This window comes from Rattus norvegicus, chromosome 1 (genome assembly GCF_021556685.1).
Source record: "Rattus norvegicus strain SHRSP/BbbUtx chromosome 1, alternate assembly SHRSP_T2T, whole genome shotgun sequence".
NCBI lineage: Eukaryota > Metazoa > Chordata > Mammalia > Rodentia > Muridae > Rattus > Rattus norvegicus.
In genome coordinates, this window is record NC_141534.1 from 208,501,958 (window position 1) to 208,519,788 (window position 17,831).

Sequence of the window (17,831 nt, forward strand, 5' to 3'; positions counted from 1 at the left end):
ACTTCAAGACACTGAGGAAAGAAATTGAAGAAGACCTCAGAAGATGGAAAGATCTCCCATGCTCATGGATTGGCAGGATTAATATAGTAAAAATGGCCATTTTACCAAAAGCAATCTACAGATTCAATACAATCCCCATCAAAATACCAATCCAATTCTTCAAAGAGTTAGACAGAACAATTTGCAAATTCATCTGGAATAACAAAAAACCCAGGATAGCTAAAGCTATCCTCAACAATAAAAGAACTTCAGGGGGAATCACTATCCCTGAACTCAAGCAGTATTACAGAGCAATAGTGATAAAAACTGCATGGTATTGGTACAGAGACAGACAGATAGACCAATGGAATAGAATTGAAGACCCAGAAATGAACGCACACACCTATGGTCACTTGATTTTTGACAAAGGAGCCAAAACCATCCAATGGAAAAAAGATAGCATTTTCAGCAAATGGTGCTGGTTCAACTGGAGGTCAACATGTAGAAGAATGCAGATCGATCCATGCTTATCACCCTGTACAAAGCTTAAGTCCAAGTGGATCAAGGACCTCCACATCAAACCAGACACACTCAAACTCATAGAAGAAAAACTAGGGAAGCATCTGGAACACATAGGCACTGGAAAAAATTTCCTGAACAAAACACCAATGGCTTATGCTCTAAGATCAAGAATCGACAAATGGGATCTCACAAAACTGCAAAGCTTCTGTAAGGCAAAGGACACTGTGGTTAGGACAAAACGGCAACCAACAGATTGGGAAAAGATCTTTACCAATCCTACAACAGATAGAGGCCTTATATCCAAAATATACAAAGAACTCAAGAAGTTAGACCGCAGGGAAACAAATAACCCTATTAAAAAATGGGGTTCAGAGCTAAACAAAGAATTCACAGCTGAGGAATGCCGAATGGCTGAGAAACACCTAAAGAAATGTTCAACATCTTTAGTCATAAGGGAAATGCAAATCAAAACAACCCTGAGATTTCACCTCACACCAGTGAGAATGGCTAAGATCAAAAACTCAGGTGACAGCAGATGCTGGCGAGGATGTGGAGAAAGAGGAACACTCCTCCATTGTTGGTGGGATTGCAGACTGGTAAAACCATTCTGGAAATCAGTCTGGAGGTTCCTCAGAAAATTGGACATTGAACTGCCTGAGGATCCAGCCATACCTCTCTTGGGCATGTACCCAAAAGATGCCTCAACATATAAAAGAGACACGTGCTCCACTATGTTCATTGCAGCCTTATTTATAATAGCCAGAAGCTGGAAAGAACCCAGATGCCCTTCAACAGAGGAATGGATACAGAAAATGTGGTACATCTACACAATGGAATATTACTCAGCTATCAAAAACAACGAGTTTATGAAATTCGTAGGCAAATGGTTGGAACTGGAAAATATCATCCTGAGTGAGCTAACCCAATCACAGAAAGACATACATGGTATGCACTCATTGATAAGTGGCTATTAGCCCAAATGCTTGAATTACCCTAGATCCCTAGAACAAACGAAACTCAAGACGGATGATCAAAATGTGAATGCTTCACTCCTTCTTTAAATGAGGAAAAAGAATACCCTTGGCTGGGAAGGGAGAGGCAAAGATTAAAACAGAGACTGAAGGAACACCCATTCAGAGCCTGCCCCACAAGTGGCCCATACATATACAGCCACCCAATTAGACAAGATGGATGAAGCAAAGAAGTGCAGACCGACAGGAGCCGGATGTAGATCTCTCCTGAGAGACACAGCCAGAATACAGCAAATACAGAGGCGAATGCCAGCAGCAAACCACTGAACTGAGAATAGGTCCCCTATTGAAGGAATCAGAGAAAGAACTGGAAGAGCTTGAAGGGGCTCGAGACCCCAAAAGTACAACAATGCCAAGCAACCAGAGCTTCCAGGGACTAAGCCACTACCTAAAGACTATACATGGACTGACCCTGGACTCTGACCCCATAGGTAGCAATGAATATCCTAGTAAGAGCACCAGTGGAAGGGGAAGCCCTGGGTCCTGCTAAGACTGAACCCCCAGTGAACTAGTCTATGGGGGGAGGGCGGCAATGGGGGGAGGGTTGGGAGGGGAACACCCATAAGGAAGGGGAGGGGGAGGGGGATGTTTGCCCGGTAACCGGGAAAGGGAATAACACTCGAAATGTATATAAGAAATACTCAAGTTAATAAAAAAAATAAATAAATAAAAATAAAAAAAAGAAATACTCAAGTTAATAAAAAAATAATAAAAAAATAAAAAAATAAAAAAAAGAAATACTCAATTTCATAAAAAAAAAGATTTTGAGACAGAAAATAATAAAAAAAAATAAGTGTGTCTCTCGATCTTTCTCCATCCAAGTCTCTCATTGTCTGCATCTCTCTTTGTCTCTGTGTATGTGTCTCTGCCTCTCTCCTCTCTGTCTCTCTGTCTATCTATGTCTGTCTCTCTCTGTCTCTGTCTGCTCTTTCTGTCTCTCTGTCTCTCTCTGTCTCTCTGTCTTCTGTCTCTGCCTCTCTCTCTGTCTCTGCCTCTCTGTCTCTGCCTCTCTCCTCTCTGTCTCTCTGTCTATCTATGTCTGTCTCTGTCTCTGTCTGCTCTTTCTGTCTCTCTGTCTCTCTCTGTCTCTCTGTCTTCTGTCTCTGCCTCTCTCTCTCTGTCTCTGCCTCTCTGTCTCTGCCTCTCTCTCTCTGTCTCTGCCTCTCTCTCTCTCTCTCTCTCTCTCTCTCTCTCTCTCTCTCTCTCTCTCTCTCTCTCTCTCTCTCTCTCTGTATAAAATGGAAAATAAGACCAAACCAATAAGACAGAAGAATGCCAAAACAAAACAAAATATGCTTGAGTCCATTTTGTGTTGACCAACCATTCCTGGCTAACACATGTTTAGAACAGAAGAGAAGAAAGAGGAGGGGGGATGGGGAGAGGAGTAAGAAGTGCATCTGTTTCCATTGCTGAGATATTGGTGGGAAGACAACACAGCATAGAAAGGGCAGCATCTGCAACAACTGCTGCTGAGATGCCGTATCCTTTTCAAACTACCTCCCTTCCTCATCAACTTACTTCCTTATTCTTCCTAACTGCTGCACCACACCAGGATTTGTGATGTAAATCATACATGGAACAGTAATTCATCCTTGTGACCCAAATACCTTTTCCAAATATTGATTTTTGTCTCATGGTTCCAGAAGTTTCGTTACATGGTTGCATGAATTGTTTGGCCTATAGTGTGGCAGGGCCTCATGGCGATGGGCTTATGATGAAGAGAAGCTGCCTCCCACCATGGCAGCTCAGGATACACAGAAGATAATCTGTGCTCAAATGGCTTTCTCCTTTTCCCTTTACTCCATGCTTTCTAATGACCTGGGCTGGTATTACCCACATATAGTGTGGACCCCTACATCAGTGATCACTTTCTGGAAACACTCTCACATTCATAGACAAAGTACCTCTCAGGTATCTCCTAGGTGATTTTTAATTCAGTTATGGTGGCAATGATGAGTAATGAATCATGAATCATTTGCCTGACCTGTTTCACCTGTTGGTTTGTTTCATCCTTAAGCCATGTTTTGTGCCACTTGCTCTGCTATTAGTCTCATGACTATAACCTATAGAACAAGTAATAATCACCCAAAAACTAAGTATATAAATGGTCACACAAATAAACACACACACACACACACACACACACACACACACACCTCATAAATACATTAGTTGGGAATTCCTATTACAGTGACTTAATGGATAAAGAAACTCTTATGTTTGATAGGTATCCATCTTTGTACCTAAAAGTCATTTGTCTCTGACTCACTTCCTGATAGATAAGTTCTTAGTAACTCTTGACTCCTTTTCTCCCACTCAGAAATGTACAGCTTCTCCACCTGTTCCCTGGCAGAAGCCATCAGCTGTGAAAAGCTACACTTCAGAACCATTATCACAATTTTTAGGAATTGATGCGTTCTTTTTTAGGCTCTTCCGTTTGGGAATGAGTCTGGGGTGGGGTAGAAGTTATCACATCAGCCTTCCATGTCCCTCTTTCTCAATTATGCATCTTCAGTCATCGACATCACTGCCAAGGTAGCTTCCTTGCTCTTTATACTTATCTGTAGCTTGAATGGTGGGTATCCAGGTGGTTTCTGGATAAAGTGCAGACCATGAACAAGGCCTCTGCCTGCAGTAGGACCAAGGACCCTGACAAGACTCTCAGAGCCATCCCTGGATGACAAACATTAACATGGCCTCATGTGGCAGCATAGGCTACTCACTTCAATATGACCTCCCGATAGCACAACAGAGCTTGGGCACACCTGGTAGCACCACAGACCTGTATGGCTTCAAGCTGCATCATATACAACGGATATCCTCCTCGCTTTCTGTAGTTAATATGGTCCATGGACATCTACCTAGACCCTGGCAGCTTTAGGATCATGGATTTATACATCGCCTTCAACAGCATAGCCCAGATATCACCATAGCCTCAGATGGTGGTGCAAGCCACATAGATCAGCATGGCCCCTAGTGATAGCATATCAACATGGCTTCAGGTGGCACCATAGACCATGGACATACAAATGGCCTTCAATATTAACAGGTGCCATGAACATCAAGACAGTCCCCACCTGGAGTAGGACCATAAACCCAAACACTGTCATCAGAGGCAGCAGGAAACAGGACCTAGCCTCAGATGGTGCTGCAAGCCACTTACACGCATATGCCCACTCACACCTTGGAGGGGCAGCAAGCCCAAACAGATCAATATGGCTTCAGACCTCAGCATAGACCACAGACAGCCACAGGGTGGTCCCTTGAAGAAGTCTAATCCAGAGACTTCCGTCCTGTGTCAGGAATCATCTTGAGGCATGCAGGCATTCTACCTCCACATGGGTTCAAAGTTGCTACACTTGAACAAATTGGGCAAAAATCTATTCTACTGTCAACCACAGCCTTCTCTCAGACCTGCTCATTCTCTCATTCGCAGGGGACCTGCTGCTGCTGTGGCCTTATCCAAGGGAACCCAGAGGCCGTATACAGTTTCTTCTTGGTCCAGGGATGTGGGCAGGGGTGGGCAGTGTTGGTGGTCTCTTCCACTCTGCAGTCTCAGGATTGCCCACCTGTCCCGGCGGTGAGCTCTCTCTCCCACGGGGTTTGGAAGCAGTGAGTTGGAGGCAGGGGGTTTTTATTTTTAAAAGTGATTCCTTCACCTAGATCTGAGTCATATATTTCTGATTTTGGCTAGCAATTATGACCCTACTAGAAGTTTTAGTAAAAATGACTAATTAGAGTCTAAATTGAGTTTGTGGTTCTTTTCCCAGGGTTTTGAATACCACAGTAGTGGTTCATGCCTTATGGAATGTTTACCATTAACTGTAATATAAAACATAATATAGCAAATGCCCTGAATTTAAGTTGTATCTCTCTACAGATTTATCTATTCAAATGGGTGTTAAAATGGATAGATAGATAGATAGATAGATAGATAGATAGATAGATAGATAGACAGACAGACAGACAGATAGATGATAGATCCATCTATGTAGGGCATTAGAAGGATAAATCGACATGAAGAGGTTAAACACATACAAGAAAATATATGGAATAAATTATTACACATACAAGAAAATATATGGAATAAAATATTACAAATTTAAAAAAAGGGAAACATTCTAAAAATAAATAGAATCATAAATACTGATTTATAATAAATGTCATAGTCTCAGATCTCCAATAAAAAGACATAGGATAAAAGATCATATTTGAAAATAGGATCCATCCCTCTCCTATCTGCAAGAAGCACACCTCAATATCAAGGGTAGACATCACTTCAGATTAAAAGGGTGGAAAAATTATTTTAAGCATGTGTACCAAAGAAGCAATTGAACCTGCAAAAGAGGACTACTACCTAAAATATATAAAGAACACAAAAAACTGAATATCAAAGAAAACACCCAATTAAAAGTTAGGGTACAGATCTAAACAGAGAATTCTCAAAATATGAAATGCAAATGGCTGGTATTTAAAATGTTTGACATCCTTAGTCATTTCGGAATTACCTTCAGTCTCCTTTTGCTCCACTCAGAAAAACAAATGTCAACAAAACAAATCAGTCATTCTAGTGAGGATTTGTGGTAAGGAGAGCTGTCATCCATGCCTGGTGGGCATGGAAACTTGGACAACCAGTAGAGAAATCAGCATGCCAATTCCATGGGAAGATAATAATCAATATAACTGAAGATCCAGCTTATCATTTGGAGGTATAAATTCAAAAGACTCTACATTCTACAACAGAAACACTGGCTAATCCATGCTCATTGCTGCTCTATTCATAAATCCCAGAAGTTGTTGCACCCTAGATATCTGTCAGTAGGTGAATTGATAAAAATAAGGATAATGCTATGCCGGTAAATATGTTCAAAGAAACATATAATCTGCAACAGAAATTAAGTGCCACCCTAGCTAAAAAACATTCAGTCTAGAATGGTGAACTGATTGCGTGATAAACTGTTGCAACAATGGCACAAAACTCTTGGGAGTAACCAACCACTATCTAATTGAATGTAAGGCCTACTCTATGAAATGGAACCCATTCCTAACACTGCTCATATGACTAAGAACATGAAAACTGAATAGGCCATGGACCAAGGAGAGCACCAAACACTACAGGTCTGACAAAAGTAAGTAGCAACAAAGTAACTCCTAAGGACATTTTGCTATCTTTTTTTCATTATTTCATTTAGGCATAATCAAAGAAGCTTTCTCCTGTAGTAGATGGGAACTAACAGAAAGCCACAACTGGACAATGTGAAAATAATGAGAGACCTTGGAATTCTCAGAGATAACTCATTCTCAACCAAAAAGATATAAGCCCCATCTACTGGTGTACCCCATGACCAGTGTACCCCATGACCAGCGTATTGGAGAAAAATGAACTCAATAGTATTTTAGTATACTTTGTCTCTCATATTTCTTTGGGTGACAATTTATTCTCTCACTGGTCTTTTACTTGTATATTATGGCTTCTGATTTTTTTTTTATGGTTTGGGTTGGTTTTTCCAAAGACCAAGAGGAAGAAATGGCATGGAGTGGTGTGGATAAGGAGGGTCTAGGAGGAGTTTGGAAAAGAGAAACAGCAATGAGAAGACATAGTATGAAAAATATTTTTAATTAAAAATTTTACTTAAATTTATTAATGTAAATTTTTATTGATGTAGATTAATGACACATAAAACATTGATTTAATTTTTAATTTTTAAAAATTGTTGGGATTATACTTTGATTTTAACTTTCATACCTTCCCCTTCTACCTTGAAACCCTACCATATATCCCTACCTGATTCTCCTTCAAATTCGTGGCTTCTTTTTATTTATTGATTGTCACTGAAGGTATATAAGTATATGTATATTCCTGTACATTCCTAAATGTCACCTGTTATATCTGTAAAATGTTATGTTTATATATATTCTCAGGCCAAAATGAATGTTTTGAATGTTTAAAAATCTAACAAACAGAATGGAAGTGCTGATGGAACATTAATTCATAACAATAAACAGACAGGATTGAGTGTAGAGAGAGGGAAAGGTGTGTACATAGAGCATACTTTTAAAAACCACGTTATATTAAGAATGGGGTTCCCACTGGAGGAGTTAGAGAAAGGATTGAAGGAGCTGAAGGGGTTTTCAGCAATACCAACCAACCAGAGCTCCCAGTGGCTAAACCATCATCAAAAGAGTACACATGAACAGATTTATGGCTCCAGCTCCATATGTACCAGAGGATGGCCTTATTGGGTGCAGAGGGAGGGGAAGACCTTGGTTCTACCAAGGCTGGATGCCCCCAGTGTAGGGGAATATCAGGGCAGTGAGACAAAAATGGGTGGGTGGTTGGGTGGAGAAATGGGATAACAATTGAAATGTAAACTTAAAAAAATCCAACAAAAAAATAAGAAAAGAAAATTTATATAGGAAAATTTGGCAGCATTTGGGGTGACCATGACTGAAGAAGATGAAGAAAAAAACAAAAATCAACAACAAAAACCCCACATTGTGTGTGTTTAAAAAACAGAGATGAGATACTCTCAGCAGAATACAGAAGAGTCAATTTGTATCATGATGAGACTTTCCATACAGGGTATGAAAACACCAAAGACATTCTGAGACATGCATTTAGAGGATTGGCAAAGGGAGGTACAGAGGGGGAACTGCTCCTGCCCACTGCATGTTACTCCCTGACCACCCTCCTCCACGCAAGTCTACAGAGAGTTTGGGTCATGTGGTCATGAGTGCCCCTTAATTGATCCTAAGAGCTTTCTTCTTGAGTTTCTATCCCAGGAGGAACAAGGACATATACCTGCCATGATCTCAGAAATGACAGGTATTTCTGAAGGTCAGTGACCCCTATACAAAGGAAGACAGAGCTTCAGAGGGGTATTAAGACTTGGTGCTTGCAGGAAAAGAGAGTCTATGCTCAGTACAGCATGCATGTGGAAGCCATCTGTCACCTGAATTTTCTGTGACAAGAAAAGGTAAGTGAAAAGCAAGATTTCATTTATGTGACTCGTTTGGCTAACAATGGAGCTGCAAAGCAAAAGTCTCATTTTAAAAGTGACATTTTTGCCAGTGATTTAACGTCAGCATGGAGGGACACTGACTAATAATTTGTTAACTCTAATGAATAGTTCTGAAGCAAAGGACAGAAGATAATAGTACTATTTGGGTTTCTATTCTGCTGTATAAACAACAAAATGTCTACCTTCTAGTCATGATCAGTTTTTCATGTCTGACAGTTTTGCCTTATGTTCATAATCAGCCTTACTCATTCCCCATCCATAATGCTCACACTAGTTTTGACATGAAACCAACATATTTAGATGAGTCTAGATTGTATATAGATGACTAGATAGGGGTTGAATATTGTCTTGTCTTGCCCTATTGCTGAAGACCACTGAAGCAGTGTGTGGGGTGTCCTGGGATGTGGGTCCTCAAAGACTAGTTTGGTAAGGATTTGGCAGTGAAAAAGAGAAACAAATACAGAGGCAGTTTGAATCTGAGTGTATTTTTCAGCTTTCAAACAGGGTTTTTTATGGAGGAGAAACGGGTATTATGATTTTAAAAGAAGTGTTCCTGAAGCACTTACAAAGAATAATTGTCATAATCATCTGACACAAGGAAATATAAAATCATTCAGGTATTACAATTTCCAAAGCATGGGTTCAAAGAAACAATTACAAATGAAATAGATAATATTATTATCACTTAACAGAACAAAGTACAAACAAAATCACTTATAGTTAATAGCAGACTTCCAGGAGTGGGTTCAAAAGGTCTTCAGGGACACTTGGTTATGACGCCTAGGTACTGAACAAGTTAATAAATTTCCATGGGTAATCTTTATCTAACATTTAGCTTCTGTTTTCTTAAAATTCCTCAAAGTTCAATTTAAAACTGTACTTAAAAACAATGCTTTCTATACTAAAATGTCAGAGTCCAGCTCAATTACACACCCATAGCCATACAAGTTCATATACTGTTGGGGGGATTTTCATCAAAGAACTATCTTGTAATTATATAAACGATTATGAAGCAAAGCACTGGATCTCTTGGAGAAAATGTCATGGTCAGTGACCCCATCTCAAGGGGTGTCTTCTAATCCAATTTTCTTGCTTGAAATCTCAGCCCAGGCTATCAGCCCCATCTCACAAAATACAGAATAGAATAGAAGAAGAGAAAGCAGACAAACTGACAATATGGCTCAATATTGTTCTCTGGCTAGAGAGTTCCACAGGCCATTTCAGCTGACCTCCTCCCTTTGGAGTCTAATGCTCAGTCTGTGGAACTTGTCACACAGAATCTACTGGGGCTGGTGTGTCACCTTATCATCCAGATAAGATGATGAGAAAATGCTAGAGAATCCCTTATCCCATTGTTCAGTCTTTTGTTAAGTACAGAAAATGACCTTCAACTTCCGTGAAGTTCAAATACCAACCAAGCCCTGATGGTGTTAGCCTTTCCCCAGTGACTGCAGATCAGGAATGTCAGGACTGGGAGTCACCTGAAGAAACAATTACAGATGTCAAGAACATGGCCAGATAATGAGGGGTCTGTGATAACAGGACTGGAGATGCAGATGCTTCCTTTATTTCTTTCTAAATGTGCATGGTTCTCATTGTCCTATATTCCTTAGCATTTTACAGTTTTACCAATTATCAAGTCTATTAATCATTATCCTACTAAGGCAGAGGTTTCTAGTTTCTACATGTGACATATAAATGTGGTATCCATCTTTCTGTGCCTGATTTAAATTTCTTCACGTATTATTCTCCATTCCCATGTCTTTTCTTTCACATAGGATATCATATTATTCTGACTGAATAACATTCCATTGTGCATAAATACTACCATTTCCTCCTTCACTGACAAATACCTAGACCTATAATCAATCTTGCCACAGTCTCCTGGCCCTGTTAACACTTCCAGGTATGAGTTCTATCTAGAGAAGTGAGTCTTAAGTTCAATGGGAAAGTGTTTACTTATCCAACAGCATCCTTACTACTGTTAATCAGTGGCCATGTCTTGCCAAGTGGTTGTTGCTGTAGCTCATAGGGTTCAGAACTGAGTGACATTGGTGATGCTTTTTTCTCCCCAAGAGCCCTGCACAACATCTTTCAGAACTGTGAAAGCAAGCAAGTAGTGGTGAAGCTTGCATGTCTGTACCTACTTGACTTCTCCAGCTGACAGTCCAAGTAGGTGGTGTCTCTGCAATAGGATCTTACCATCACATTCTGGATGACAGCTGAGAGCAATAGCAAGAACTTGTAAGGTCTGAGAGTCAACAGTGGCCAGAAATTAACATCTTTTAAAGTGTTCATCTATTACTGATACAGAAGTTTTATTTAATAGCATGTAGTGTCTAGTTGAACTGTTGCCCCCATTACAGTGTAATCCCATTTAAATATTTTTATATCTGTATATGAGCATGTTTTAGGAGGCATCTACTGCAGAAGATATCTATAGAGGTATTTCAAAAGGCTTCAATGTTACATACCTCTACCTTTTGTCCCATATTCTTCATTATTTCATTTGTCTTACTTAATGAGGTCCTTTCCATCTCTGAAACATTATATGTCATCTCCCTTTCTACCTCTCCATGTTGCCTTACTAGATGGTATCTTCTATGAATATTGCGAAGGAAGCACATATATCTGGAGCTTGAAAGGTAATATCCACTTGTGAGAGAAAGCAGGCAATATTTCCATTTCTGAGTCAGGGCCACTTGACTCAGGATGACTGCTTGAGCTTTGCCATTTTTCTTAAACCTTTATGATTTTATTCATCTTAAGAGCTGAGTTGCATTCCATTTCTAAAAACTACATGTTCACTTCCTGTTCTTCAGGATAAAAATCTATCATTTCCATTTCCAGGCCACTGGCAGTAGAGCAGCAATGAACATACAAGAACAAGTATTGTTTTTAAGGTATGTAGCCCTTTGGATTTCTGCTTAAAAGTGGTATAGCTGAAGTATGTACCATATCTTTTTACATCTTTATTGACCTGCCATACTGATGTCCACAGTAGCTGTACCAGTTTACACTCCCACTAGCACTGAACAAGTATTTTCCTTTCCCCACATATTTTCTAGCATTGCCTGTCTTTTTCCACCCTTGATCATTCTGACTGGAGGAACATTTAGTCTCAAATAAGTTTTAAATTGCATTTTTCTCATAACTTAGCATGTTGAACATGTAAAAAATATTAAAGATGTAAATATTGTGTTACATCTTTAGGAAATTCTCAGTTTAGTTCCAGGCCACAGCTGTTTTTTGTTTTAAGTTTTTTATTATTTGTGTATTCTAGATACTAATGCTCTGTCAGATATCTAAATGGTAAATATTTTTGCCATTCTGTAGAATATCCTTGACTCAAATGATGGTGTTCATTTCTGTACAGACGCATTGCAGTTACAAATGAGCCAGTTTGGCAATTATTGATCTCAATGTCTATATGACCATTATTCTGTACAGGAAGAACTTTACTGTGGCAATGAGTCCAAGCATATCCCTATTTTCTCCTTTGTAGTTTTCAGGGCATTGGGTCTTAGGTTGAGGACTTGATCCACTTGGAGTCTAGTTTGTTTTTAATTTAATGATAAGGATCTAGCATAACTCTTTGTTTCTTTATTTGTTTTTTATTCATTTATTCATTTATTTATTCACTTTACTTCCTAATTGCTCTCTCCCCGCTACCCTCACAGATTTTCTACCCCTTACCCGTCCTCTTTTCCTCTGAGAGGGTGGAGACCCACCTTGGGTACCCCTCAACCCTGGCACATCAAGCCTCTGCAGGGTAGAGGTATGCTCTCCCACTAGGGCCAGACAAGGCTATACAATTAGGAAAGCATATTCCACAGATGGACTAAAGAACAACATGAGGGATAGGCCCCCACTTCAGTTGTTGGGAAATCCACATGAAGACCAAGCTGCACATCTGCTACATATGTGCAGTGGGCCTGGATCCAGCGAGTCTGTGCTCTACAGTTGGTGCTTCAGTCTCGGAGATCCTCCAAGGGTCCAGGTGAGTTGACTCTGTTGGTCTTCCTGTGGAGTTCCCATCCTTTTGTGGCCTCCAATTCCCCCCCAACTCTTCTGTAAGAGTCCCCAACTGTCCATTGTTTGGGTGTGGGTATCTGCATCTGTTTCAGTCATTTTCTGGGTAGTGCCACTTGGAGGGCAGTTACACTAGGCTCCTGTCTGCAAGCCTAACAGAGTACTTGCAAAAAGAATCCTGGAACACATCAAAAACATAATCTACCATAATCAAGTAGGCATCACCCCAGAGATTCAGGGATGATTTAATATATGAAAAGCCATCAACACAATCCAACATATAAACAGAAAGAAAAGAACCACATGATCATCTCATTAGATGCTGAAAAAGCCTTTGACAAAATTCAATACCCCTTCATGTTACAGGTCTTAGAGAGATCAGGGATACAAAGCACATGCCTAAACATAATCAAAGCAAGCAAGCAGTAGCCAACATCAAATTAAATGGAGAAAAACTTAAAGCAATCTATTGAAATTAGGGACAAGACAAGGCTGCCCACTTTCTATGTATTCAATATAGTACTTGAAGTTCTAACTAAAGCATTGAGACAACTAAAAAAATCAAGAAGGATAGAAATTAGAAAGGAAGAAGTCAAAGAGAATTCTTACAGTGGATAAACTCCTTCAGCAAAGTGGCTGGGTACAAAGTTAACTCAAAAATCAGTAGCCCTTCTTTATACAAAGGGTAAACAGGCAAAGAAAGAAATTAGGGAAACAACACTATTTCTTCCTTTCTGTCCATTTAAATACTCTGCCAAGTTCCACTGCACAGAGACCCTCCCACCAGCTTTGCAAATAGCCACAAGTAATATAAAATATGATCATGTAACTCTAACCAAGCAAGCGGTAGTATAACTCCTCTATGTGTAATCATTCATTTTAACAATTATCAGTTGAGAAACTAAGAATTTTTCTTTTCACTAGTGTGTATTTTTTACTCCTTTATAATAAATTATGTATCCATAAGTATGGGGACATAAGTCTGGCTCCTCAAATTACCTGATTTACAACATTTCTCTGTCATTTCTTCTTAGGTGTGTCATTTATGAATCTGTTTCCCTTTTATTATATGTGCTATTGGTAACAAATATAACAGTTCCTGTTTTTAATAGGTTTTAATTATTTTATAATACTTCTCCTTACCTCAGCGTGGGGTGAACCTAATCAGTACTCGCCAGGGAAGGTGTTGAATATGACCCATAAATCATCAATACTATCAGGAGTATAATCCATAATTCAGGTTTACTTGAATTAGCTAGACAGATTCAAAATATGCCAGGACAATATGAGAAATTTACATCTGAATTCTTGTTCTGTAAAGCAACTTGAAATATCAAACTGTGTATTAGTGTTCTCTAGTGCAATAGAATTGAGAAGGGGAGACATAAGGTTAGATCTAACAATATTCTTATGGTTGAAGACCTCAAATACTATATTTGAATACCTCTGGTTTAAAATGGAGGCAGAAACCATGTCCAAAACTCAACATGTATGATCAGGATGAGGATAAAATAAGTTGTGAGGTATACTGCAGAAATGAGACAGGAGATAAAATGTGATCAAAGAAAATGAAGAGTTAGAAGATGGTTTTAAGATATGTGTGGAGTGGTGAGCACCACCGGATTCAGGAAATGGAAAACACTGCACACCCTAATATGCCATGGATGTGCTCAATCATGAAGGAAAATATCCTTGTATCTTGGGCAGTGAAATGCAAAGCAAAGAATATTTCCAGATAAGTGACATTCAAATAATTGCCACAAAGATGTCAACAGATGGGGTACAGTATGTTTACATAGGAACTTATGAAACACCTAGAAAAATCGAATGGTGATGTCAGGTGATGTCAGATATCAGTTATCAGATGGCAACCTCTAGAGTTTGTGGTGTGCTGAAAGCCTGGAGAGAGACAGTGAATTTGGACGAGGGCACAAAGTAAACACTCTATACTCCTTGAGTAATGGAAGAAGAAATTGGAAATGTTAGAAAGGAAAATAAGCCAAAAAACATGAAAAACTAAAATAAATTGGAAATACATTATAATGCTGGGGAAATATATGGTTGTAAGCTTTGGAGGTAAGTTGGACAAAGAGAGGTAAGAGGATGTGGAAGAACATAGTTATCATAGAGAACAGGAAGCTACTGTAGATCTTTCAGGGGTATAGGCTAAAGGTGAGAAATGAGTGACAGAGATGGAGCTGTCCTCTATAAAGTAAGCATGAGTAGCTGTGAAATGAGGGATACTGGTTCCAGCACTATTGGAAGAGCATAGTGCTTACAGGTGATATAGAAGCAAAGCACAGGGGGGTCCTGAGCTAGGAATGTTGTACTCATTTCATATGTTCAAGAGGATAGGGGAGGAGCAGATGTCCTTCTTGATCCAAATCTTGACAGAGTGAGTCCTAGGTGAAAATTGCACTATAAACAAACCACCTAAGGTTATGATATGAAAATAGGGGAGGAGAGGTTTCCCTGGTGCAAATATATTCCTTCTTTCCCTTTCTGACAGCAGAAAATTGTGAGATGATCAATTTTGAAAATCAGACTTCAGCATGGTAAACTGTAATATTTTTCTCAGAAGCCAATCTACACATCTGTGAACTGCATCTGGCACTCAAAAATGGTCAGTCCCAACCAGACAGTAGTGACAGAGTTTGTTCTACAAGGGTTCTCAGAGCACCCTAGTCTAAGACTATTCCTGACAGGGTGCTTCATGTCCCTCTATACAATAGCTCTAATGGGCAACATTGTGATCATTGCTTTGGTCACCTCCAGCACTGGACTCCACAGTCCCATGTACTTTTTCCTGTGCAACTTAGCGACCATGGACATTATCTGCACATCTTCTGTTCTGCCCAAGGCACTGGTTGGTCTACTGTCTGAGGAAAACACCATCTCCTTCAAGGGATGCATGACCCAGCTCTTCTTCCTTGTGTGGTCTGGATCCTCTGAGTTGCTACTGCTCACAGTCATGGCCTATGACCGTTATGTGGCCATCTGTGCTCCTCTCCACTACAGCTCTAGGATGAGCCCACAGCTGTGTGGAGCACTGGCCATGGGTGTATGGTCCATCTGTGCTGCGAATGCATCTATGCACACTGGTCTGATGGCACGGCTGTCATTCTGTGGCCCCAAGGTCATCACCCACTTCTTCTGTGAGATCCCACCACTCCTCCTGCTCTCCTGTAGCCCCACATATGTTAATAGCATTATGACTCTTATAGCAGATGCCGTTTATGGAGGTATCAACTTTGTGCTAACCCTGTTATCCTATGGCTGCATCATTGCTAGCATCCTGCGCATGCGTTCTGCTGAAGGCAAGAGGAAAGCCTTTTCTACCTGCTCATCCCACCTCATCGTGGTCGCTATGTATTATTCATCTGTGTTTTTTGCCTATATCAGTCCTGGATCCAGCTACAACCCAGAAAGAAGCAAATTTACCTCAGTGCTATACTCAGTCCTCAGCCCAACCCTAAACCCCCTCATCTATACACTGAGGAACAAGGATGTCAAGCTTGCCTTAGGCAGGATTTTGGCCTCTTTCTCACATTAAGTGGAGATATGTAGGCTGTTGTATAGGCCTGAACTGTTCCTAAACATGATTTACTTAGAGCAGTCTCATAAAGTTGGGTGTCTCTATTGTTGCTTTAGAAAACTTTGTCTAATGAGAAGATTGGACAATTCCACTCACTGTACCTTCTTTGAGTCAGTGTAAATAAAAATACCAGCTTTATCTCCTGACAAAAACAAACCATTTCAAAAGTGAAGTTTATCTAACTAGAAATTCCTTGTTCTTTGGCTGAAAGATTTTCAGTGAATAACTTTGGTGATAGTCAAAAAACATAGTCTTTCATCCAGTCCCACCCTATGAACACCACAGAGCCTTGGCTAGAAATTAGAGCTAATGAACCTAAATTTCATAAGTAAACTTGAGGGGCTAGAGCGGCTTCAATATCTTGGGAAGAATCAAAAATAGAGCAACTCGGGTTCACAATTTCACAACTCCCTGCTGTGCTATGGACATCAAAGCCAGTGCAAGTGGTTTGAGGTGTGATGCAATCAGTGAATAGAGATAAAGTTTGAGTTTCAACAAGGAACTCACACATTGATTACAGCATATTTATGACAATGAAAATAAATAATCAAAAACAAAGGAAATATTACTTATCTCTAACAAGAGATTTAGGGAAACTAGATGAATGTCTGCAATGAAAAGTGAAACTCTTCCTTCATATTAAATACATGTTAACAAAGAATGGATCATAGATGAATTTTTGTATAACACATTTTAATTATATTCTTTCCCCTCCCACAACTCTTTCCTCATCCTACCTATTCATCCAATAAGTCTGTCTCTCAATCTCTCTCCATCCCTGTCTCTGTGTGTCTCTCTATGTCTCTGTCTGTCTCTGTCTCTCTCTGTGTGGCTCTCTCCCTCTCCCTCCCCCTCTGCAAAATGCAAATTAATTCCAAACCAATAAGACAGAATAATACCAAAACAAAACAAAACATGCACACAAAAAATTGAGTCCATGTTGTTTTGACCAACACTCCTGGCTAACACACTGTTGAGAAAAGAAGGGAAGAAAGAGGAGGATGGAGAATGGGGAGAAATGTCCATTGCTGAGATATTGGTGGGAAGACAACACAGCACAGATAAGACATTATTTGCAACAGCTGCTGCTAAGATGCCATATCCCTTTCAAACAACCTCCATTCTTCATCAGCTTACTTCTTTACTCCTCCTAACTACTTTTCCACACCAGGAGTTGTGATGTAAATCATATATGGTACAGTAATTCATACTTTTGACACAAATACCTTTTCCAAATATTGATTTTTGTCTCATGGTTCCAGAAGTTTCATTCAAGTTTCACATGAATTGTATTGGCCTATAGTGTGGTAGGGCCTCAGGGTAATGGGCTTACATAGCAAAGAAGACTCCTCCCACCATGACAGCCCAGAACACACAGAAGATGACCTGTGCCCAAATGGATTTGTCATAGATAGATAGATACATAGATAGATAGATAGATAGATAGATAGATAGATAGATAGATAGATCCATCTATGTAGGGTGTTAGAAGGAAAACATCAACATGAAGAGGTTACACACATACAAGAAAGCATGCAGAATGAATTTTTCCATACTAGCGAATTAAAGAGGGGAAAACATTCTACAAAATAAATAGAATCATAAATACTGCTCATTAATAAATGTCAAAGTCTCAGATCTCCAATAAAA

General features: G+C 39.7%; 1 protein-coding gene across 1 annotated transcript; it reads left to right on the forward strand.

Annotated features, from left to right (window-relative positions):
* The first annotated feature begins 15,206 nt into the window (after positions 1-15,206).
* Positions 15,207-16,139, forward strand: Or13a27e (olfactory receptor family 13 subfamily A member 27E). Its single transcript, NM_001000242.1, is given in 1 exon segment — positions 15,207-16,139. A coding segment is annotated over 1 exon segment (933 nt).
* Positions 16,140-17,831: the final 1,692 nt, after the last annotated feature.